The sequence below is a fragment of the Rhinoraja longicauda genome, chromosome 29, assembly GCF_053455715.1.
Source record: "Rhinoraja longicauda isolate Sanriku21f chromosome 29, sRhiLon1.1, whole genome shotgun sequence".
NCBI lineage: Eukaryota > Metazoa > Chordata > Chondrichthyes > Rajiformes > Arhynchobatidae > Rhinoraja > Rhinoraja longicauda.
Window position 1 is genome coordinate 25,917,158 of NC_135981.1, and position 23,502 is coordinate 25,940,659.

A 23,502-nucleotide genomic window follows, 5' to 3' on the forward strand; every position below is an offset into this window, starting at 1 on the left:
TAAAAATGGGAATCTTTTAAATTTCAATCCAGTCCTTGACAGATTGGATAAATGTTGCATTAGAATGGTTCATAGCACCAAGTAATGCTACCAGTTACTCGTGGCATTTTAAGATAGTGAATAAGTCTCCAGGAGGGCTAAAGTTCCAGATAAATTTTTGTTTCAATTATTGTGGCTGGAAATTTAATTGGCAGTATTTTTGTCTCTTTGCAATAACTGATGAATGATTTGCTCCTTTCTTTATGTATTGGATTTGTAAAACATTTTCACATTTGTGACATTCAATTCCTTCTCCATTTGGCTAAATATTAAGAACTAAAGTGGACTTGTCATGAATTCACTAATATCCACCTCTAAGGGATCAGATAATTGGCATTGGTTATACTTTCTACCAGCTTCCAGAATATTTGATCATTTTATATCAGGATACTAAACATATCACACGGAAGTAACTTGTTGCATTGTCTATAAATCATCTATTAATCTATATTTCCTAAAATCTAATGCAGGAAGCCAGAATGTGCAAGGATATGTCACAGATGTATTAATGGCTTCAGCTAAACAGCCACTCGGCATCCTCGAGCCAAACAGATGGAATGAGCACAAGGTTGTATGTAGAATGTGTAGTCATCCTCATAGTGCAGGGTGCCATGAATCCATACACATTGCTTTGAAATAACTGCCTGTGACCCTTGTCATGTACTGGAAGCGATTAACATTCTGTTTGATTAACTGGGTAAAATGTAACCCAGCATGAAAGTCATTCCCTGTGTTTCCCAGCAGCAGGCATGTTTCCTTCATTTGGTCACAGCAAGGAGCACTCAGTGGTGGAAGGCTGCTGAATTTTAATGAAAACTAGACCAAGTGGGCCCATACCTCTCCTGCATTGGTGCAGCACCCTCTCCTCCCCCACTCCCCTCTCCCCCCCCTCCCAGGGGGAGCAAGAGATACTTGAATAGGAAATTAAATTATTTCATTTATAAATTGAAGTCGGAATATTTATTTTGTCTTTTAATTTTGCAATGTGATAAAGGGAGACTATGATGATTAAAGACAAGGGAATGGGACCGTTTGGGGGGAAAAAAAGAGTTTGGGATTATAGTTACTGGTATCTCATTTGAATTAGTTATGGCAGGTCTGTGGTGTAAAGACCTTGACAATCCTAGCTTTCCCAGTAATTTCTTGAAGAGTTCTGCCCATCAGTAAATTGTTTTGAACATTGGTATTGACAGCTAAAACTATATGGCTTGTTCAGATTACCTTGTCATTTTCTAAATTCATGGTTGATCCTATGCCTCCACTATACTTTTTTGCTGTCCTTGTGTCTTCTGACTTCTTCTGTGTCAAAACTGCAGCTATCGATTTCGTAAATAACTTAAGCATCCACAGTCCCCTGTGGATCACACATTAGCAGCACATCCTTCAAGTCCTGTAGGTTGCGAGGTGGAGCTGCCGTGGATCGGACTTGTCGATCCAGCACATCCCACAAATCCTCAATCGGATTGAGATCTGGAGAATTTGGAGGCCAGGGCAAGTAGCCCCTCAAACCATTCCCGAACAATGTGTGCAGTGTGGCAGGGTGCATTATCCTGCTGAAAGAGGCCACTGCCATCAGGGAATACCATTGCCATGGTGGGGTGTACCTGGTCTGCAACGATGTTTAGGTAGGTGACACGTGTCAAATTGACGTCCACATGAATGGCCGGACCCAGGGTCTCCCAGCAGAACATTGCCCAGAGCATCACACCCTCCGCTAGCTTGTCTTCCCACAGTCGGTTCAGATCAGACGGGACAGCCTTCGATGCCCTCGCGCATCGATGAGCCTTGGGCGCCCAACACCCTGTCGCTGGTTTATCCCTCCTCGGACCACTGTCGGTAGGTACTCACCACTGCTGACCGGGGGCACCCCACAAGCCTTGCCGTTTCAGAGATGCTCTGACCCAGTCGTCTGGCCATAGCAATTTGGCCCTTGTCAAAGTCGCTCAGGTCTTTACTCCTGCCCATTTCTCCTGCATCCAACACAACTTTAAGAACTGACTGTTCACTTGCTGCCTAATATATCCCACCCCTTGACAGGTGCCATTGTATTAAGATAACCAATGTTATTCACTTCTCCTGTCAGTGGTCATAATGTTTTGGCTGATCGGTACATATTCCAATATAATTTAGGAATCATTATTACAGCATACTTTCCAACTTGTAATTACCAGAAGCTGCAAAAATACTAGGAAATTGTAAACTTAAAGCTTAAGAGCCAGATCCGAAAGGCATCCGGTCCCTCGGTTCAGCAAACGACGGGATGGACATGGACCTTTCTGTTGAGTCGGGGCCAATAATAAAATTCCCCAGCATGCATCAAATTTCCAGCACCTTCTCGACTTCTGCACAGTGGTGCCATACAATATTACTCATTCTACTCACCTGCCATATGTTCTAAGCCATTAAATCTAAGGGAAAAAAAGATTTATCTCCCTCTAAACTGGAAACTTGAATGTAGCAGTAGTCATTATTTTTCTGCCAACTACAATTCACCTTGCATCATAAATTTTAAGGCCTGGAGAATGGGTTTCCAAAGATGAGACAAAAAACTGCAAATGTTGGAATCATGAGCAAAAACAAAGAGCTGGAGTGATTCACTGGGTCGGGCAGCATCTGTGGAGGGAATGGAGTGAGGACGTTTCAGGTCAGGACCCTTTATTCTGTAGAAACGAAGAACTATAGATGCTGGTTTAAACCAAAGATAGACACAAAGTGCTGGAGTAAATCAGCAGGTCAGACAGCATCTCTGGAGAAAAAGGATAGGTAACGCTTTGGGCCGGGACCCTGCTGTTGGGTTGTAAGCTTTTCAAGCGGAATATGAAGTGTTCTTCAAGTTTGCATGCAGCCTCACTCTGGCAATGGAGGAGGCCAAGGACAAAAGTCAATGTGGAATGGGCAGGGAAATTAAAATGGTTAGCAACTGGGAGATCCAGCGGGTCTTGGTAAACACCAGCACACTAGTGTTTAACGAAACGGTTGCCATGTCTACGCTTGGTCTTGCTGATGTAAAGAAGGCCAAATGCAGTAGATGAGGTTTGAAGAGATGCGTGTGAACCTCTGTCTCACATGGAAGAGCTGTTAGGGTCCTTGGATGGAAGTATGAGAGGGGCAGTTGTTACATCTCTTGTGATTGCAGGGAAAGGGGGGAGGGAGTGATTTCCAGGGAATGTGGAAAAGTGCTTTACAAAGGTCTTGGCTGTTCTGATTATGACATAAATTCCATATTGTAGAAATAAGGAACTACAGATGCTGGTTTACACAAATGGACACACAAGCAGCATCTGGAGAACATGAATAGGTGACATTTTGTGTCACGACCTTTCTTCAGACAATTCCATAATTCCTATTTTTCCATGTGAACTTTGTACTCCTTTGCTTGGCAAATTTTTTTAATTTTTTTTTTTTAGGTGCAGGAGTAGGTCATTCAGCCCTTCGAGCCAGCACCGCCATTCAATGTGATCATGGCTGATCATTCTCAATCAGTACCCCGTTCCTGCTTTCTCCCCATACCCCCTGACTCCGCTATCCTTAAGAGCTCTATCTAGCTCTCTCTTGAATGTATTCAGAGAATTGGCCTCCACTGCCCTCTGAGGCAGAGAATTCCACAGATTCACAACTCTCTGACTGAAAAAGTTTTTCCTCATCTCTGTTCTAAATGGCCTACCCCTTATTCTTAAACTGTGGCCCCTGGTTCTGGACTCCCCCAACATTGGGAACATGTTTCCTGCCTCTAATGTGTCCAACCCCTTAATAATCTTATACGTTTCGATAAGATCCCCTCTCATCCTTCTAAATTCCAGTGTATACAAGCCTAGTTGCTCCAGTCTTTCAACATATGACAGTCCCGCCATTCCGGGAATTAACCGAGTAAACCTACGCTGCACGCCCTCAATCCTTCCTCAAATTTGGAGACCAAAACTGCACACAGTACTCCAGGTGCGGTCTCACTAGGGCCCTGTACAACGGCAGAAGGACCTCTTTGCTCCTATACTCAACTCCTCTTGTTATGAAGGCCAACATTCCATTGGCTTTCTTCACTGCCTGCTGTACCTGCATGCTTCCTTTCAGTGACTGATGCACTAGGACACCCAGATCACGTTGTACGTCCCCTTTTCCTAACTTGACACCATTCAGATAATAATCTGCCTTCCTATTCTTACCACCAAAGTGGATAACCTCACACTTATCCACATTAAACTGCATCTGCTAAGCATCCGCCCACTCACACAACCTGTCCAAGTCACCCTGCAACCTCATAGCATCTTCCTCACAGTTCACACTGCCACCCAGCTTTGTATCATCTGCAAATTTGCTAATGGTACTTTTAATCCCTTCATCCAAGTCATTGATGTATATTGTAAATAGCTGCGGTCCCAACACCGAGCCTTGCGGTACCCCACTAGTCACTGCCTGCCATTCTGAAAGGGACCCATTTATCCCCACTCTTTGCTTTCTGTCTGTCAACCAACTTTCTATCCATGTCAGTACCCTACCTCCAATACCATGTGCTCTAATTTTGCCCACCAATCTCCTATGTGGGACCTTGTCGAAGGCTTTCTGAAAGTTGAGGTACACCACATCCACCGGCTCTCCCCTGTCAATTTTCCTAGTTACATCCTCAAAAAATTCCAGTAGATTAGTCAAGCATGATTTCCCCTTCGTAAATTCATGCTGACTCGGAACGATCCTGTTACTGCTATCCAAATGCTCCGCAATTTCGTCTTTTATAATTGACTCCAGCATCTTCCCCACCACTGATGTCAGACTAACTGGTCTATAATTTCCCGTTTTCTCTCTCCCTCCTTTCTTGAAAAGTGGGATAACATTAGCTACCCTCCAATCCACAGGAACTGACCCAGAATCTATAGAACATTGGAAAATAATCACTAATGCGTCCACAATTTCTAGAGCCACCTCCTTAAGCACTCTGGGATGCAGACCATCAGGCCCTGGGGATTTATCAGCCTTGAGTCCCATCATTGTACCCAAAACTTTTTCCTGCCTAATGTGGATTTCTTCCAGTTCCTCTGTCACCCTAGGATCTCTGGCCACTAGAACATCTGGGAGATTGTTTGTATCCTCCTTAGTGAAGACAGATCCAAAGTACCGGTTCAACTCGTCTGCCATTTCCTTGTTCCCCATAATAAATTCCCCTGCTTCTGTCTTCAAGGGACCCACATTTGCCTTGACTATTTTTTTCCTCTTTACATACCTAAAAAAGCTTTTACTATCCTCCTTTATATTATTGGCTAGTTTACCCTCGTACCTCATATTTTCTCCCTGTATTGCCGTTTTAGTTATCTTCTGTTGCTCTTTAAAAGAGTCCCAATCCTCTGGCTTCCCACTCTGCTTTGCTATGTTATACTTCTTCCCTGTCTTCACTGGAAAAAAATTACAAACTGTTTCCATATCTCTTTTGGAAAGAGTTTCAAAGATTTGTAACCCTTTGGAGAAAGAAAATCCGTCTCACCTCTATCTTAAATTATTTAAACAGTAGCTTCTTTGTCCTCCCACAAAAAAAAACATCCCCTCCACATCCACCCTGTTAAGAACTCTGAGGATTTTGAAAGTTTTAATCAAGTTTTCTTTAATTCTCCATTGAGTAGAATTTCTGCAAGCTCAACATAGTTTTATTCAACATAGCTCAACATAGTTTTATTTGATAATCTAACCATTTCAGGTATTAGTATTATTTCCTTGAACAGTTTTCAATGCCTTAATATTCTGCCTTGAATCATGGGACAATATGTGCATGGCACTCTGGATGTCAGCTTATCAATTACTTTTATTGCTTAAACACAGCCTCCCTACTTTTATTACATTCCCCCAACTATAAACGCTAACATTATATCATCCTTCCTAATCACTTTCTGAACGTGCATACCAGCCTTTTACGAAACATGCGTTAGGACAGCCAGATCCTTATGCATCGCTCACCACGTAGATAATGCAAAAATGGACAATTTTATATTTCTCTATTATATTTTGTTGCCTGTTCCATGCTCACTCGTTTCACTTATCAGTGTTCCATTGCCACTTACTTTTGTCCTCTTCAAAATCAGCATCCCTACCTATCATGTTGTCACCAGCAAATTTCATCCACGTTGCTTACACAAGAAATTAAAATAAATTGAGGCTCCTCACTGATCCCTGTAGTACACCACTCATCACATCTTGTCAACCAGTAAAACGCTTGCTTCTTCTTCTTCCCTTCCCTATTAGCCAGCTATTCCTCATAGTACATCCATTGATATCCCTGTTAGCCAAAGTGTATATTTCTTCTTGAAAGAATTCTAATATGGGATTAATAACCAAACATTAGCAAGTTCCCTTTTGTTGTTCAACTAGTGAAGAGGCCTCTAATCACAGGAATGATAAGAAATGATAATATTGAAGGTACTGAAACAAAACTTCCCAACACTGCTACTCAGCCAGAGAATATCGGGCAGGGTAGATTACAATTATAAAAGCATGGGAAAAAAAAAAACAACTTCTAAACTATAATCTATTTATTTTGAATGTGCATCATATTTGAGTGAATTTTCCAAACTCTCGGATAGTAATTTGCTGTAAATACTTTCTTTAAATAGTTTTTGTTACAGAAGGGAATAATATAATATGAAAGAAAATTTCTTCCTCAATCGCATGTCACATTTTATGTTGCATTTAAAAGGAACATTAGAGTAAGCTTTTAATTGAAGTATTTAAATATGTTGAGCTGTATTTGCAGTGAACTTAAAATTGCTGAATTAATCTCCTGTTTGATCAAGAAGTGATGTTGTTATTCATGACTGCAGATAGTACATATTTCCTGTAGATGGCACAGGAGTCCAACTAATTAGATGCGAGGTTGAAAAATGAAATCTCACCCAAGTAATCGGGTTTCTACAAATTTCAAATGTTAAGACTGTTAAATTGTAAATATGTACTGACAATAACACAGATAATATAATTAATAACTGTAATACTAGAAAACCATAATAGTGCAAAAGCTGAGGTCTGCAGTACAACCAAAGACACAGTCTGTAGAAGATCTCAGTCACCGAGGACAACATTAGAAGATCCTTTAGGACGATGAACTCCCGGAAAGCATCTAGGCCTGATGGTGTAGCTGGTCACGTTCTCAAACCCTTTGTGGACCAACTGATTGGAGATGACATGCCTCAATGACTAGCTACCTGAGACATTAACGTCCAGGCGATGAAGTGCTTTGAGAGGTTGGTTATGGTGCATATCAACTACTACCTTAGCAAGAACTGGGACCCACTACAATTTGCGTACTGCCACAGTAGATCAACGGGTTATACGACCTTGTTGGCTATTCACTCTGTATTGGACCACCTGGACAATAAAAACACATTCATTGGCTGCAGCTCAGCATTCAACATCTTTACCTCCAAACTTATTACCAAGCTCAGGGAATTGAGTCTCTGTGCATCCCTTTGCAACTATCCTCAGCTTCCTCATAAACTGAACACAATCGGCATGAATTGGCAACAACACTTCCTCCTCGATAACCATCGGCACAGGGGCACCTCAGCCTGTGTGCTCAGTCCTCAATACTCTACTCACTCTGTACCCATGACTGTGTAGCTGGACACTGTTCCAACTCCATCTTTAAATCAACTAACGGCATAACAACTGTTGAACGAATTATGGGTACTGGTGAGTCAGAATATAGGAGGGAAATTGATTGAATGATGCCAGAACACCAACCTTGCCCTCAATGTCAGTAAAACCAAGGACCTAGTTGTTTACTTTGGACGAGGAAGGCTGGGGATTCAGAAACCTGTCTTCATCGACGGTTGATGGTGGAGAGAGTCAACAACTTCCAGGTGTAATGTAGAGAGCATATTGACCGGGTGCATTATGGCCTGGTTCTCCAACTCTAATGCCCAGGAATGGAAGAGATTTTAATAAAAGTGGTGAAACCTGCCCAGTCCATCATTGGTACTGACCATCGATAGATTCTATAGGAGGCGCAGCCTCAATAAGGCAGCCAGCATCATGAAGGACCCACAACACCCTGGCCATGCTGTCAATTCACTCCTGCCATTGGGAAGAAAGTATAGGAGCCTGAAAACTGTAACATTCAGGTTCAGGAACAGCTTCTTCCTAACAACCATTGTGCTATTGAACAGTACAAACAACAACTAAACTACGAACTGTCTTGATTGCACTAGGGACTTCGGATATTTGTTTTATTTTATACTATATTGGGATTTTTTTTTTTTAATTAAGCTTTTTTTATTTGTTTATTTTATCTATTGAGTACTGTGTTTACAAACCTGTTGAGTTGCAAGTAAAAATGTAATTGTTCTGTTTCGATACAATTGGCAATTAAACCAAAGATACTAGAGGAGCAAGATGAACCACTCCGTCAAAATCACGTATAATGAAATGTAGTATGCAAAGGAGCGGAACGTCGGCGATTTTAGTAGGCAAAACCCGCCGTTTGCTATGCCTCTCGCAGTGTAATCAGTGTTGTTGGGGAACAGTATGTGTGATTAAAATGCAGGAAATATCTCATCTATCAACTCACATTTTTTTGTTATTTTTATCTTTTAATGTTTTCCCCCTGCTTAATTTCTCTGATTTTATTATTTCTTACTGTTTCTGCCCATTTCCCTCCCATCCTTCCACCCCAGCCCCCTCTTTTCTGCAGTTTTCCTTGTATTGCTCAAACACACACTCTGCACAAATTTAACATATATATGCGTATATGTGTATGTGTATATGTATGCATATATATAGTATAAGAAAATAACTTTATGCATATATATGTGTGTGTGTATATATATGTATATATATATATATGCGTGTTTATATATGTGTGTGTGTGTGTATATAGGTATATATATATGTGTGTGTATATGCATGTGTATATATATAGGTATATATATGTGTGTATATGTGTGTGTGAGAGGCAAGATAGAGATAAATAAATCTCAAAGTTCCTTCTCATGGATCAGAAGTAACTTTGATTTAAAGCAACGCTCTTTTTCTCTCTTCATCCTATTTTTCACATGATGTACATAAACCATAAAGGCGATTCGACCTTTATGGTTTATGTATATGCGTATATATATATATGCATGTGTGTGCATATATATATATATATATAGTTTCTTTCTTGTGATTTCCTCTAATTATTTGTTTAGCAAACTATATCTAGTCATGCACACACTTCTCAGCACATGGTTCTCCCGATCATGATCACTGTCCTCTCACATACCTTTCATTAGGGCCTGCCTACCCATACACATTCGCAATCAGTGACATCAAACTTATTTCCAGAAATCCTAATATTGTGAATAAAATAGCTATGAACACATGTCAAGATATTTTTTCATTCTTTTCATTCCGTATTAGTGTAATAAAATGTAATGCATACATACCTACACTGATACAGAAGTGCTAGATTTAGACATGAATAATGTACATTGCTACTATAGTTTAGTTTTGAATTTAACATATAATTGAGGGGGTGGGTGCAATATAGTGCTAACCCTCACTTTTGTGAAAAATTAGTTACATGCATTAACACGATCCTTACCCACTATCCTACAACCTGTAAAAATTTAATATTTAAATTCAACCGATCAGTTGATCAAATAACATTTTTGTTGTTTCTTGTTTTTTGTTTTTTAACATTTCTTGGATTTTTGGTGATTTATGGATTTTTCAAATGTGAATATCTCATAACGACACATTTGTGGGTTAGCAGTGTATTGCACTAACCACCTTCAATTTTACATAATTCAAAAATGAACTTCACAAACAAGGATAACACTTTATCTCTGTCATTCATGGTAAAATTTACATCCTTTTGAGTGTGAGATAAACAGGGTTGCACTGTTTAGCATATCAGCTAACCAATGAAAAGATCAGGTCCTGATTTATACCAGCTCTTCACCTCCCCCCTCCTCCCCCCCCCCTTGTCTGAAGAAGGGTCCCAACCAGAAACATCAACCATCCTTTTTCTCCAGAGATGCTGCCTGACCCAGTGATTTACTCCACCACTGTCTATTTGAATTGGATTCATGCCATGTACCATGTCAGGCAGCATTGGTCATTTTAGTGGCTGTCAAGGGTTTTTATCTAATCAATTCATCAATTCAAATTTTATTTTCTTGGCTCTAAGTATAAAGTTAAATGTCTTTTCAATTATATTGTCTGAAAGGCAAATTCTGTTTTACACCCTCTCCCTCTCTTTTATTATTTTAGCATTCAAGCAACAGCATTATTTGGGTTTTGGATGAATAATTTTAATTTAGTTTATTGTTAAAGCTTTTAGACAATAGATGCAGGAGTAGGCCATTTGGCCCTTCGAGCCAGCACCGCCATTCAATGTAATCATGGCTGATCATTCACAACCAGTACCCTGTTCCTGCCTTCTCCCCATACCCCCTTACTCCGTTATCATTCAGAGCTCTATCTAGCTCTCTCTTGAAAGCATCCAGAGAATTGGCCTCCACTGCCTTCTAAGGCAGAGAATTCCACAGATTTACAACTCTCTGACTGAAAAAAAATTCCTCTTCTCCGTTCTAAATGGCCTACCCCTTATTCTTAACCTGTGGCCCCTGGTTCTGGACTGCCCCAACATTGGGAACGTTTCTTGCCTCTAACGTGTCCAATCCCTTAATAATCTTATATGTTTCAATAAGATCCCCTCTCATCCTTCTAAATTCCAGTGTATACAAACCTAGTCGCTCCAGTCTTTCAACATACGACAGTCCCGCCATTCCGGGAATTAACCTGGTGAACCTACGCTGCACTCCCTCAATAGCAAGAATGTCCTTCCTCAAATTTGGAGACCAAAACTGCACACAGTACTCCAGGTGCGGTCTCACTAGGGCCCTGTACAACTGCAGAAGGACCTCTTTGTTCCTATACTCAACTCCTCTTTTCATAAAGGCCAACATGCCATTAGCTTTCTTCACTGCCTGCTGTACCTGCATGCTAACTTTAAGTGACTGATGAACAAGGACACCCAGATCTCTTTGTACTTCCCCTTTTCCTAACTTGACACCATTCAGATAATAATCTGCCTTCCTGTTCTTACCACCAAAGTGGGCAACCTCATATTTATCCACATTAAACTGCACCTGCCATGCATCTGCCCACTCACACAACCTGTCCAAGTCACCCTGCATCCTCATAGCATCTTCCTCATAGTTCACACTGCTACCCAGCTTTGTGTCATCCGCAAATTTGCTAATGTTACTTTTAATCCCTTTATCTAAGTCATTAATGTATATTGTAAATAGCTGCGGTCCCAGCACCGAGCCTTGCAGTATCCCACTAGTCACTGCCTGCCATTCTGAAAGGAACCCGTAGGGACTTTTTGTTTCCTGTCTGCCAACTAATTTTCTATCCATGTCAGCACCCTACCCCCAATACCATGTGCTCTAATCTTGCCCACTAATCTCATATGTGGGACCTTATCAAAGGCTTTCTGAAAGTCCAGGTACACTACATCCACTGGCTCTCCCTTGTCCATTTTCCTAGTTACATCCTCAAAAAATTCCAGAAGATTAGTCAAGCATGATTTTCCCTTCGTAAATCCATGCTGACTCGGAACGATCCTGTTTGTGCAAATGTTCCACAATTTCTTCTTTTATAATTGACTCCGGCATCTTCCCCACCACTGATGTCATGCTAATTGGTCTATAATTTCCCGTTTTCTCTCTCCCTCCTTTCTTAAAAAGTGGGATAACATTAGCTACCCTCCAATCCACAGGAACTGATCCTGAATTTATAGAACATTGGAAAATGATCACCAATGCATGCACGATTTCTAGAGCCACTCCCTTAAGTACCCTGGGATGCAGACCATCAGGCCCTGAGGATTTATCAGCCTTCAGTCTACCCAACACCATTTCCTGTCTAATGTGAATTTCCTTCAGTTCCTCTGTCACCCTTGGACCTCTGTCCACTAGTACATCTGGTTAGTAATTTTGCTATGTTGATACCCAAGCTAGTCCACACATCCATTATTGTGTAGAAGGAACTGCAGATGCTGGGTTAAACCGAAGATAGACACAAAACGCTGGAATAACTCAGCGGGCCAGGCAGCATCTCTGGAGAGAAGGAACGGGTGATGTTTCGGGTCGAGACCCTTCTTCAGTATGAAACGTCACCCATTCCTTCTCTCTAGTGATGCTGCCTGTCCAGCTGAGTTATTTCAGCTTTTTGTGTCTATCTTCACATATCCATTATTGTTTGGTTGACAAATGAAACATGTTGTTGAAGTCAAGAGTGGACTCAATAACCAAATTAACCTTTCCTATTGGGTAATGACCAAAAGCTCTAAATCACCACCTGAGCGGTGATCTGTTCTGGTCTTGATGCGTCAGTTTAGCAAATTAAACTCTGATGATTGTATTTGGCAATTCAGAGGCTGGTAGAATCATATGTGGAAGAAATCGTACAAAGTACTTTGAGAACATGAAAACCATGGAAGTGGATGTAGATTTCCAGCTTTGTTACTCCAGCATAACTATGCTTTTCCTTTCATCTTTAAATTCCAACTGGTCAAAATAATCAGATATATTGTGCTGCTGCAAGAATTTCATTGTTTCATTTTGGTACATATGACAATAAATTCTTGAGATTTTGTGTAAATGGTGGATCAGGTTTACATAGTTTTGGTGTGTTTTTGTAATTTGGGTTTATTTTGTTCCTTAATGAATCAAGGACTTTTGTTTTGCTGACTATTGAACCAGGTTACAGATTGGTGCATTCATAGAGTTATATAGCCCTGAAACGAACCCTACGGCCCACATGTCTATGCCAACTCTCAAGAACTATCTGTGCTCATCCCAAATACCATCACTTGCTCTGTAGCTTTCTATGCCTTGGAATGGTGATTCAAGAGCTCACCCAAATATTTTTTAAATGTTGATAGTATCTGACTTTGAGGTAGTGTGTTGCACATTGCAAACACCTTCTTGGTGAAAATAAATTGTCATTTGATCTCTTCTTGCTTCTCACCTTAAACATATGCCCTTTAGTTCTAGGCATCTATGTTATGGAGAAAGGTTTATTTCTATCTACCAAAGTAAAACCAAAACTTGTGACAGAACATAAGAACAGCTATAGATCATTCATTACCTTAATACTGTTCTCAATGAAATTAGGTTATGTTTAATCTACACATAAACCCCATTGTCTAAAACCGAAATGAAAAATGGAGGGAACAGTTGGTGGCTAGCTACTGTGGAATTTTGAAAGCGTTTCTTTTTCTGAGTTCTTGAAAGTGCACGTGGCACCTATCTGTGGCCTCCCTCTGCCTGGAAGCATGTTTGAGTACCCAAATAATCTCAGTCATGTGAATGAAGTGCCAGAGGGCTCCTGTGCTAGTGGAATTTTACTGCAGGATGGATTGCTGAATTTAAGAGAGAGAAAAATGGTGTTCGATGAAGTGTATCCCACAGTATGTTTTACCTAGTTAAACACACACTATTATGTACAATATATAAATTTTTCTTGTTTTCCCTTAGTGTGTTTCCTGTGGAAAATGTTTCAAGAAACTGTGGTCTCTGCATGAACATATAAAAGTTGTTCATGGCTTGGCTGAAAAGAAATTCTCCTGTGAGATTTGTGAGAAGAAGTTCTACACAATGGCTCATGTTCGAAAACACATGGTTGGTAAGTTGCAAATATGAGTGTATTATCTTTAATTGAAGAAAAATAAATTGCTTCCTGATTTTTTTTAATAAGCAAAAGAGAAACTGAGGGTCAGGCAGCATTTGTAGAGGGAATGGATAGACAATGTTTTGGGTCAGGGCCCTTCTTTGGATTGATTTGAGCATTAGGGAGAAAGTTGGAAAAGAGGTTGGGGTGGGACAAAACCAGGCAAGCCATGTGTAGAAAGGAACTTCAGATGCTGGTATATACCGAAGATATACACACAGGGCTGGAGTATCTCAGCGACAGCATCTCTAGACAAAAAGCTTGGGTGACGTTTTGGACGTCTGAAGAAGGGTCCTGACCCAAAATGTCACCCATTCTTTTTCTCCAGAGATGTTGCCTGGCCAGCTGAGTTGCTCCAGCACTTTGTATCTAGCCTGGCAAGTCATGGTGGATGTAGATGAGAGGGAGAGGGTGTTGATCGATAGTCATTGAAAGCAAGCATGCAGGTGCAGCAGGCAGTGAAGAAAGCGAATGGTACGTTGGCATTCATAGCAAGAGGATTTGAGTTTAGGAGCAGGGAGGTTCTGCTGCAGTTGTACAGGGCCTTGGTGAGACCGCACCTGGAGTATTGTGTGCAGTTTTGGTCTCCTAACCTGAGGAAAGACGTTCTTGCCTTAGAGGAAGTAAAGAGAAGGTTCACCAGATTGATCCCTGGGATGGCGGGACTTTCATATGAGGAAAGACTGGATAGACGGCTTGTACTCGCTGGAATTTAGAAGACTGAGGGGGGATCTTATAGAAACATATAAAATTCTTAAGGGGTTGGAGAGGCTAGATGCGGGAAGATTGTTCCCGATGTTGGGTGAGTCCAGAACCAGGGGTCACAGCTTAAGGATAAGGGGGAAGTCTTTTAGGACCGAGATGAGAAAACATTTCTTCACACAGAGATAAGGTAGATGGCGGGAAACTTCTTCCACTGGTGGAAGGTTCAACAACGAGGGGACATAGACACAGGGTAAGGGGAGGGAGGTTTCGGGGGGACGTGAGAAAGAACTTTTTCACCCAGAGGGTGGTTGGAGTCTGGAACTCGCTGCCTGGGGTGGTGGTGGAGGCGGGAACACTCACAACGTTTAAGAGGCATTTGGTTGGGCATTTGAAATGCTACAACATTCAGGGCTACGGTCCAAATGCGGGAAAATGGGATTAAAATTAGACTGTGTTTGGTAACGGGCGGCGCGGACACGATGGGCCGAATGGCCTCTTTCTGTGCTGTAGGACTCTATGACTCTATGAGAGAGTGGTGAGTCTGTGGAATTCTCTGCCACAGAAGGCAGTTGAGGCCAGTTCATTGGCTATATTTAAGAGGGAGTTAGATGTGGCCCTTTTTGCTAAAGGGATCAGAGGGCAGGCAGGTACAGGCTATGGAGAGAAGGCAGGTACAGGCTACTGAGCTGGATGATCAGCCATGGTCATATTGAATGGCGGTGCAGGCTCGAAGGGCTGAATGGCCTACTCCTGCACCTATTTTCTATGTTTCTATGGGTGGAATAAGTGACAAGAGACTAGGCATAAAAAGAAGACAAAAGGGTGTCAGTTAGGGAAAAAGAGAACGTGTGAAATGTAAAGCCAAAGGGTTGGATATGGGTAGAAAGGGAGGGAAAAGTGAGGGGAAAGGATGGCGTCATCAGCAATGGCAGCCTCGCCAACGGTCTGTTTGTCTTTTCGTCTTTTTTATTTTTAGTGTGTTTTAAAAGTATGTGTTAATGTTCCCTGGTTTGTTTTATGTGGGGGAGGGGGTCGGGGGAAACCTTTTTTCAATCTCTTACCTTGCCGGAGATGCGATTGTTCTCCGGATCGTATCTACAGAATACAGAATACAGAATAGCTTTATTTGTCATTCGTTTTACCGAACGAGATTAATTTGCCAGCAGTACAAAAAACACAAGACACACAACCCCAACACAAACATCCATCACAATGACTCCAAACACCCCCTCACTGTGATGGAGGCAAAAAAAACTTCCTCTCTCTTCCTCCATGCCCCTCCCAAGGACAGACAGCTCGACCCCTACCGAGGCGACCGACCCGCACTGCCCCGCAAGGAGATGGAAAGTCCCCGCGGCCGAGCCGCACCAGGCGATGGAAGGCCCCGTGGCCGAGCCGCACCGGCGCTGTTAAGTCCCGCGGCCGTGTCGGGCGATGGAAGTCCCCGCGGCCGAGCCGCACCGGCGCTGTTAAGTCCCGCGGCCGTCTCCGGTCGCTCTGAGGCCTAACATCATGGAGCTGGTGGTCTTGCTCGAAACTGACTTTGAGCACCACCGTGGGGCCGTAGACTTACCATCAGAGCCTGTGATCCCTTGCCTGGGATCGACGCGGCCTGTGGATTTCAACATCGAGGAGCTCGCAGTCTTGAGTAGAGGCTGATGTCGGGAAACTCCAAAGTCGCAGAAGGTTTGACCAGCCCCGACTCGGGGTCTGATCGCCTGGCACAGGGGAGCAATTCCCCCCAATGCGGGAGCTTGATCGCCCCGACACGGAGGGCCCCTGACCGCGGGAGAACAATGAAGGGAAGAAGATTGAACTTTTTTTTGTCTTCCATCACAGTGAGGAATGTGGAGGAGTCACTGTGGTGGATGTTTATGTTAAAATGTATTTCTTGTGTTTTGTTGCTATGGCAAGTCAAATTCCTCGTATGTTGCAAAACATACTTGGCTGATAAAGTATGAGTAAAAGGGAAATATATGGGAAATATGTGGCTTACAACCCAACAGTGAACATTGAATTCTCCAATTTCAAGTAATACCACCCTCTCTATCTCCTCTTCTACACATGCTTATCTCCGAGTTCCATATTTCCTTTTTTATCCCCCTTTCTCTTCCCCCCCATCCACCCATATCCTTTTCTCCGGCTTTACATTTCACCTCACTTCTTTCCTTATCTGAAATCCTTTTGTCTCTTTTTCACCTCTAGCCTTTGTAGATTATTCCATCATCAGCTAATCACTTCCACCCCCTTAACTGTATCCACCTATCAGTTCCCAGGCTTTGTCACATCCCCACATCTCTTTTCGAGCTTTCTCCCCCCCTGAAGAAGGGTCCCGACCCAAAACATCATCTGTCCATTCCTTCAACAGATGCTGCCTGAGCCGCTGAGTTCCTCCAGCACTTTGTTTTTTGCTCAAGATTCCAACATCTGCAGTTTCTTGTCTCCATTTTATTGCTTCCTGATAATCCTGAATCATGAAAGAGAATGAAAATCTCTTGTTTATATCAGTAAGGTATTTTTTAAATTATAGAATTACACTCAGCCAAGTTGCTTAATTGGAGAATGTGATTAATGGAGTGTAAACGGTGGCCCGGTGGCGCAGCGGTAGAGTTGCTGCCTTACAGCGAATGCAGCGCCTGAGACTCAGGTTCGATCCTGACTACGGGCGCCGTCTGTACGGAGTTTGTACGTTCTCCCCGTGACCTGCGTGGGTTTTCTCCGAGATCTTCGGTTTCCTCCCACACTCCAAAGACGTACAGGTATGTAGGTTAATTGACTGGGTAAAATGTAAAAATTGTCCCTAGTGTGTGTAGGATATTGTTAATGTGCGGGGATCGCTGGGCGGCGTGGACTCGGTGGGCTGAAGGGCCTGTTTCCGCGCTGTATCTCTAAATCTAAATTGCAAGATAATAATCCTCACTCATAAATGTAATATATTAGCTGAGCAACTGAATGACTTTAATTTGGATAGTAAAATATGGAACTATAATTTATAGTATGCACTTAATAGTCTAAATGAATACCAATTTTAAAAAATCTATCTTACAAGAAATTTGGCTGCACACTGAATGTTTATAAATTGTTTTGCCTTAACATACCAATGTATCTCCAGGTTTTAAAATGCTGCTCCTCAGTAGCTCTGATGTATGCGTATCATCTCAAGTCTTATTTGGTAGTATTTGAGTACATATTCATGGTTAATAAATTTAACTTAATCCATCCATTCAAATTATATGGTGATCATCTTGAGCTCTAGTCTTCCTGTCTCCTACTACATCCTTTCTTTGTCCCACTCCCTCCCCTGACATCAGTCTGAAGAAGAGTCTGGACCCGAAACATCACCCATTCCTTCTCTCTAGAGATGCTACCTGACCCGCTGAGTTACTCCAGCATTTTTTGTCTACCTGTCTACCTTCGATTTATACCAGCATCTGCAGTTTTTTTCCTACACATCTTGACCAAGGAGGTCAGCCATTTCCCACTTTTCTTCCTATGGCATTACCTTGGAGTGTAATTACAATCAGGCTTCTCAATGTTGGTACTTGTGTAAGCAATGTCTAGTTGTTCTGTAGTGAGTGGCTTTTTAGATGACTGATGCAACCCAAGTATGAAATGAGAAGTTTATATTTTTTACCTATGAAAGTAGCCTTTCCAACACTTGAAGCTCAATACCATCGGAAAGAAAAGTTTGCTAGATCCTTTCCTTTGCCACTCCAACATTAGTGCATTGTGGCCATCGTATATAAAAAAACTACAGAAAACATTGTTCAACATTTCTCACTTGTGTAAGTTCTGCCAACAAAAATAGAACTAGAATAGCAATGCAAAAATCACCAAGTTCCACATTACACTTATGTGGAAATTGCTGCCTTTGTTGCTGGGTCAATCTGCCCAGAATTTGCTTTGCAATATTTATGAAAACACCACAGCACAAAGATTAAACAGTTTGAGAAGAAGCACAACCACGTATTGAAATACACTGAAATTATTTATACGACAAAAAAGCAAAGAGCTCCTCCCTCCCTGCCACATCCCCCTCCACCTACTGATTTATATCTCCCTGCCATCAGCTCAATTCACTGCTCCCTATCCTGATTCCATCCACTTACCACCTACCCACTCAATCGACTAGATCACGTCCCCCATCTGATTCTCACAGCCCCTAACTCTCTTGATTGCTTCCCATGATCAACTTTCTAATTATACCCCAACATTAATAGTCCTTCTGTTAACCCCCTAACCTCCATCTCCACCTTTCCATCTTCCTCCCCCTCCCCTTTCGCTCTATCTATCCATCAACCCTTAGTCCTCCTCAGTCCAGCTATCACCCACTGGTCCCAGTTTGAACCCTTTCCCCTCGCCCCTTCATGCTACCTTCCCTCTCCACTCAGTCCTGATGCAGGGTCTTGACACAAAACGTCGACAATTCCATTCCCTGCTGCTTGACCTACTGAATTCCTTCAGCAATTTGATCTTTATTTGGGTTTGATTCATCTATTTGGCTAAATATTTAGCCTAATTACATCATGAAAATTATTGGTGTTTTAAATGGTACAGTGTACTAATTAAAAGATGATAGAAAGTATCAGTGAAATATTTTTGACCATTTACTATTTTCAGCACATACAAAGGACATGCCATTCACCTGTGAAACTTGCGGCAAGTCTTTCAAACGCAGTATGTCTTTGAAGGTCCATTCTCTTCAACATTCAGGAGAAAAACCTTTCAAATGTGAGGTATGCAAATACAGTAGCATGTTTTATTTTTGTAAGTTTCATGATTTGAAAATATGCTTTTTTGAGGATGTTATTGTCTTTTATGGACAGGGTTTTCAGATGTTTGTTGCGCAAAGATTTGCAATCAACATTTTCCTCTGGGTTAAGCATTCTACCTGGGTCCATCCTTCACAACATCGGTAACGGATAAAATATCAATACAGAGTGTCACTTGGGTGTGTGTGTACCTAGGATATATGCACCAATATTTAAAGGTGCTTCACGCAACCGATATCTAAAGGTGGCCATCAGAATGAGAGCCTCGGGTAATTTTTTTCTGAGATTTATGCCTCAAGGATCTGCAGACTCATTCCATTTTTGAGCTTCAGATGAAGTAGAGAGAGTCTTGAATGATTGTTACAGTTCAGTTTTTGAGAGGGGGGCTGGACTTGTGGCAAGTACAGCACCATAGAGAGCACCTCATTACCAGATTTGTTTCCATCATTGCCAGTGTACCAGCTTTCTCTTCATCTTATCATATCCCATTCTTGGTTTGTGTACTGGCTTCTCCAATCTTTATACCCAGCACCTTCAGGGATTGGACGACATTGAGGGGAACAAAGGACCTTTCAGAGCAGCTGCCAAAGAACATATATCCTTGTTTTTATTGCAATTTGACTTTGTTCAAGGTCATTGTTAATAAAACAAAGTAAGCTACGGTCTGGATTGGTGTGTAGTAAAGACCATGAGCATTCATGTTATAACTCTGTAAAAGTGACAGTAATTTTGAGATTTAATAGAGTTTAGTTTATTATTGTCACGTGTACAGAGAGAAGTTCAGTGAAAAGCCTTTGTTGTGTACTATCCAGTCAAAGAGAAGACTACATGATTACAATCAAGCTATCCACAGGGTACAGATAAAGGGTACAAAACTTAGTGTGGTTAAAGATAGTTCAAAGGTGTCCAATGAGGTAGATGGGAGGTCAGGACCACACTCTAGCTGGTGAGAGGATGGTTCAGTTGCCTGATAACAGCTGGGAAGAACCTGTCCGTGAATCTGGGGGGTATGTGTTTTCAAACTTCTGTACCTCTTGCCTGATGCCTGATGGGAGAGGGGACTAGGGTGAGACTCTGTCTCATCATTATTTGATATCCAGCCTAATAAGCTGGTGTTGTCAGCGAATATGCAAATTGAGTTGGTTTGGTAGGTGGCTGCATAGTCATGAGTGTATAAGGAGTATAGTAGGCGTCTGAGAATGCATCCTTGCATGGCAACATGCATGTTGAGGAATATCATAGAGGATGATCTGTCATCTTTCCTCGCTGATTTTGGTCTGTTGGTTAGGAAGTTGAAGATCCATTGGCAATGGGGAGAACTAACTCCCAAGTTCCACTAGTTTGGGATATTGGTATTGAAAGCAGAGCTGTAGTCTATGCACAGGAATCTGACGTAGGTGTCCTAATCCAGGTTTCCAAGGGATTAGAGTAAGGCCAGGGAGATAGCATCAGCTGTGGACCTGTTGTGGCAGTAGGCAGTGGATCATGGCTGCTTAGTAGGCTAGATTAATGTGTGCCATAACCAGCCTCTCAAAGCACTTCATGATGCTAAGGCCACTGCATGGTAGTCATTAAAGCACATCATATGATTCAGCTTGGTCATATCTGTGTAGATGAAAATGTATATACATCAAACACTGTTGAAAAATGAACATACTGGAAATTGATCCCCGTATGTAACTACATCATTAAAATTATTACACAACTTGATATATCATATGGTATCAATTTACATAAAATCAGAGAGTAATGCAGCATGAAAACAGGCCATTAGACCCAACTTGTCCCTGCTACCCAAGATAGCCATCTAAGATTCCATTTGCTCCCGCCCATATTTCTCTAAATACTTTCTATCCATGTAGCTGCCCTCTTGCCTTTTCAATTTTGTTATTGTCCCGGCTTCAATCAAATAAAATAACATGTAAAACATTGCCTTTTATATCTTTACCCTCTCATTTTAAATGTATGCCACTGGCTTTTGATTGAGTTTCCTCAGAAGGTTGACCATGTGCACTCACCTTATGATTTTATGCACCTTTATAAAGTTACTGCTCAATCTCCTTCGCTCCAAGGAATAATCCTTATTTGCCTAGTCCCTCCTTATCACTCAGGTCCTTGAGTACTGGCAACATTCTCCGAAATCACCTTTGTACACTTTTTAGCTTAAGTAAGACTTTTCCACAATAGAACAACCAAAACTGCACAATACTCCAAATGCAACCCCACCAACCTCTTGAACAACTGCAACATAAAGCACCAATTCCTATATTTTGGGTCCTGGTTGATGAAAAAATGAGACTATAAAACTTTTTTAATTTGTAATTTTCTAAATTATAAATCTTCTAAATTGATTGCTTCAAAATTGTGAATGGATCATAAAACTCAAATTATAATTTATGATATTGAATCTTAAAACTGATTAACCTTTTCATTTCAGAACTGTGATGAAAGATTTCAATACAAGTATCAGCTTCGCTCTCACATGAGTATTCATATCGGTCATAAACAATTTATGTGCCAGTGGTGTGGCAAGGATTTCAACATGAAACAGTATTTTGATGAGCATATGAAGACTCACACAGGTAAGCATGTGCTTCTGTGCCTGAAGTTTTATATCTGTTTCTAATCAGAATATTTATTTCAATGTGCATTCTATGAAATTTAATGTCGTCAAAATGACGATTATGTGAATATTTCAAAGGGAGCCAGTTTCTTCCCAAAAAAATACTACTGGGGGAAAAATGTAAATATTTGTTTGTGTAACCCAACTCTCTAATTTGCTTCTCAGGTGAAAAGCCATTTATCTGTGAAATCTGCGGAAAAAGTTTCACAAGCAGACCAAACATGAAGCGCCATCGCAGAACCCATACGGGAGAGAAACCATACCCTTGTGATGTTTGTGGCCAACGTTTCCGATTCTCGAACATGTTGAAAGCTCACAAAGAGAAGTGTTTCCGAGTCACCAGCCCAGTCAATTTCCCTCCCAATGTTACCACTGCCTCTGTTGCCATGACAACCACTTCTTCGCCTCCACCAGTCACCATAAGCTCGCACAGTTCTCTTCCTCCACGACCAATGCCCCATCCACTTTCTCATCTACATCTTCATCCCCATCACCATCCACTTTCAATTCCTACTGTTGCTCACCTTCCACCACCACCCGCCCTCTTCAATGTTGAAGGTGTGAATCACAGATGTCAAAGCGAGAGCACTTTCCTGCACCATATTTGTGAAAAAAATACTGCTGCTGGTGGAAGCCACCATCATTGAGAACTCAATATTTTTACTTTCCACTTAGCGCGCAGAAGGTTCGGTGATTCTCCTGTTAACTGTGCACTAAGCAGCAAAAAACTGAGTAATCATTATGAACTACAAAGATTATTTTTATTAAATTTTAATGCACTTATTCCAAATATACAACTAACCCACTGAACAGCAAATCATTTTTTAGTTAATAATTCCATAGTGTAAGATAACTGAGCTGTCCTTTTACAGTGAACTAAGGGTTTAACCTTTTAAATTCAGATGTAACCAGTTTTGTCACTTCATATCTGTTATTAAGATATGTTTTTTTTATCTTGAATTATATTATTTGCATTAAGAAAATATGCTTATTCTTTTGCATTGATTAAATATTGTGGGAAATTTTAATCCTTTAAATTAAATAATCTCATTCTCTTGTGTCGTGCAAGAGAATTATATATTATCACTGTGCTGCAATGATTTTTGAAGCTAACAATTAAGACTGGTTGGTCCATGTCTAGCCTAACCTGCCCATTTGAAGCATTATGGAGAAGTTCTGTTAATACATGTTTTTTATTTTACTAAAAAAAATTCTATATGTTTATGTAGAAAATCTAGAAGCAATTCTAAGATACAAATGTATGTCATTAAGCATTGTAATAATTATATTTTTGTTCTTGTAGCTGTTATATACATAAAATTCAGTTTTACAAATATTTAGCATATTTATTCCAAAACATATCAGTTAATGTGTATATTTTGCCAATAAGTCCACATTTGATGCAGCACAAATCTATACATGCATTTCTTTGCAACTACTGTAATTCATATATACAGAGTACAAAACAAATTGGGGAAAAGATACTTTGGAGATATATTTGATGTCTCCGATTATAGCACTGGTCTTTTTTACATTATTGTACATTCGTGGTTCCAAGTACATGATACTGCATTTATGTTTCATAGAGCAATAGAGAGAACCGCTTGTATTCATTTGGTTTTAATAGTTTTCATTTCTATTGAGAAAATGCGGACAGCAACTCTG

At 41.1% G+C, this 23,502-nt stretch overlaps 1 protein-coding gene across 1 annotated transcript in view; it reads left to right on the plus strand.

Moving 5' to 3' along the window:
* LOC144607819 (zinc finger protein 652-like) overlaps positions 1-23,148 on the plus strand; it is a 69,086-nt gene extending 45,938 nt beyond the window's left edge. Inside the window, exons 3-6 of the mRNA XM_078424932.1 lie at positions 13,545-13,692; positions 19,063-19,178; positions 21,652-21,796; positions 22,003-23,148. Coding sequence (XP_078281058.1) covers positions 13,545-13,692; positions 19,063-19,178; positions 21,652-21,796; positions 22,003-22,484 — 891 coding nt within the window. The 3' untranslated portion in view covers positions 22,485-23,148. The remainder of the gene's footprint in view (positions 1-13,544; positions 13,693-19,062; positions 19,179-21,651; positions 21,797-22,002) is intronic.
* Positions 23,149-23,502: the final 354 nt, after the last annotated feature.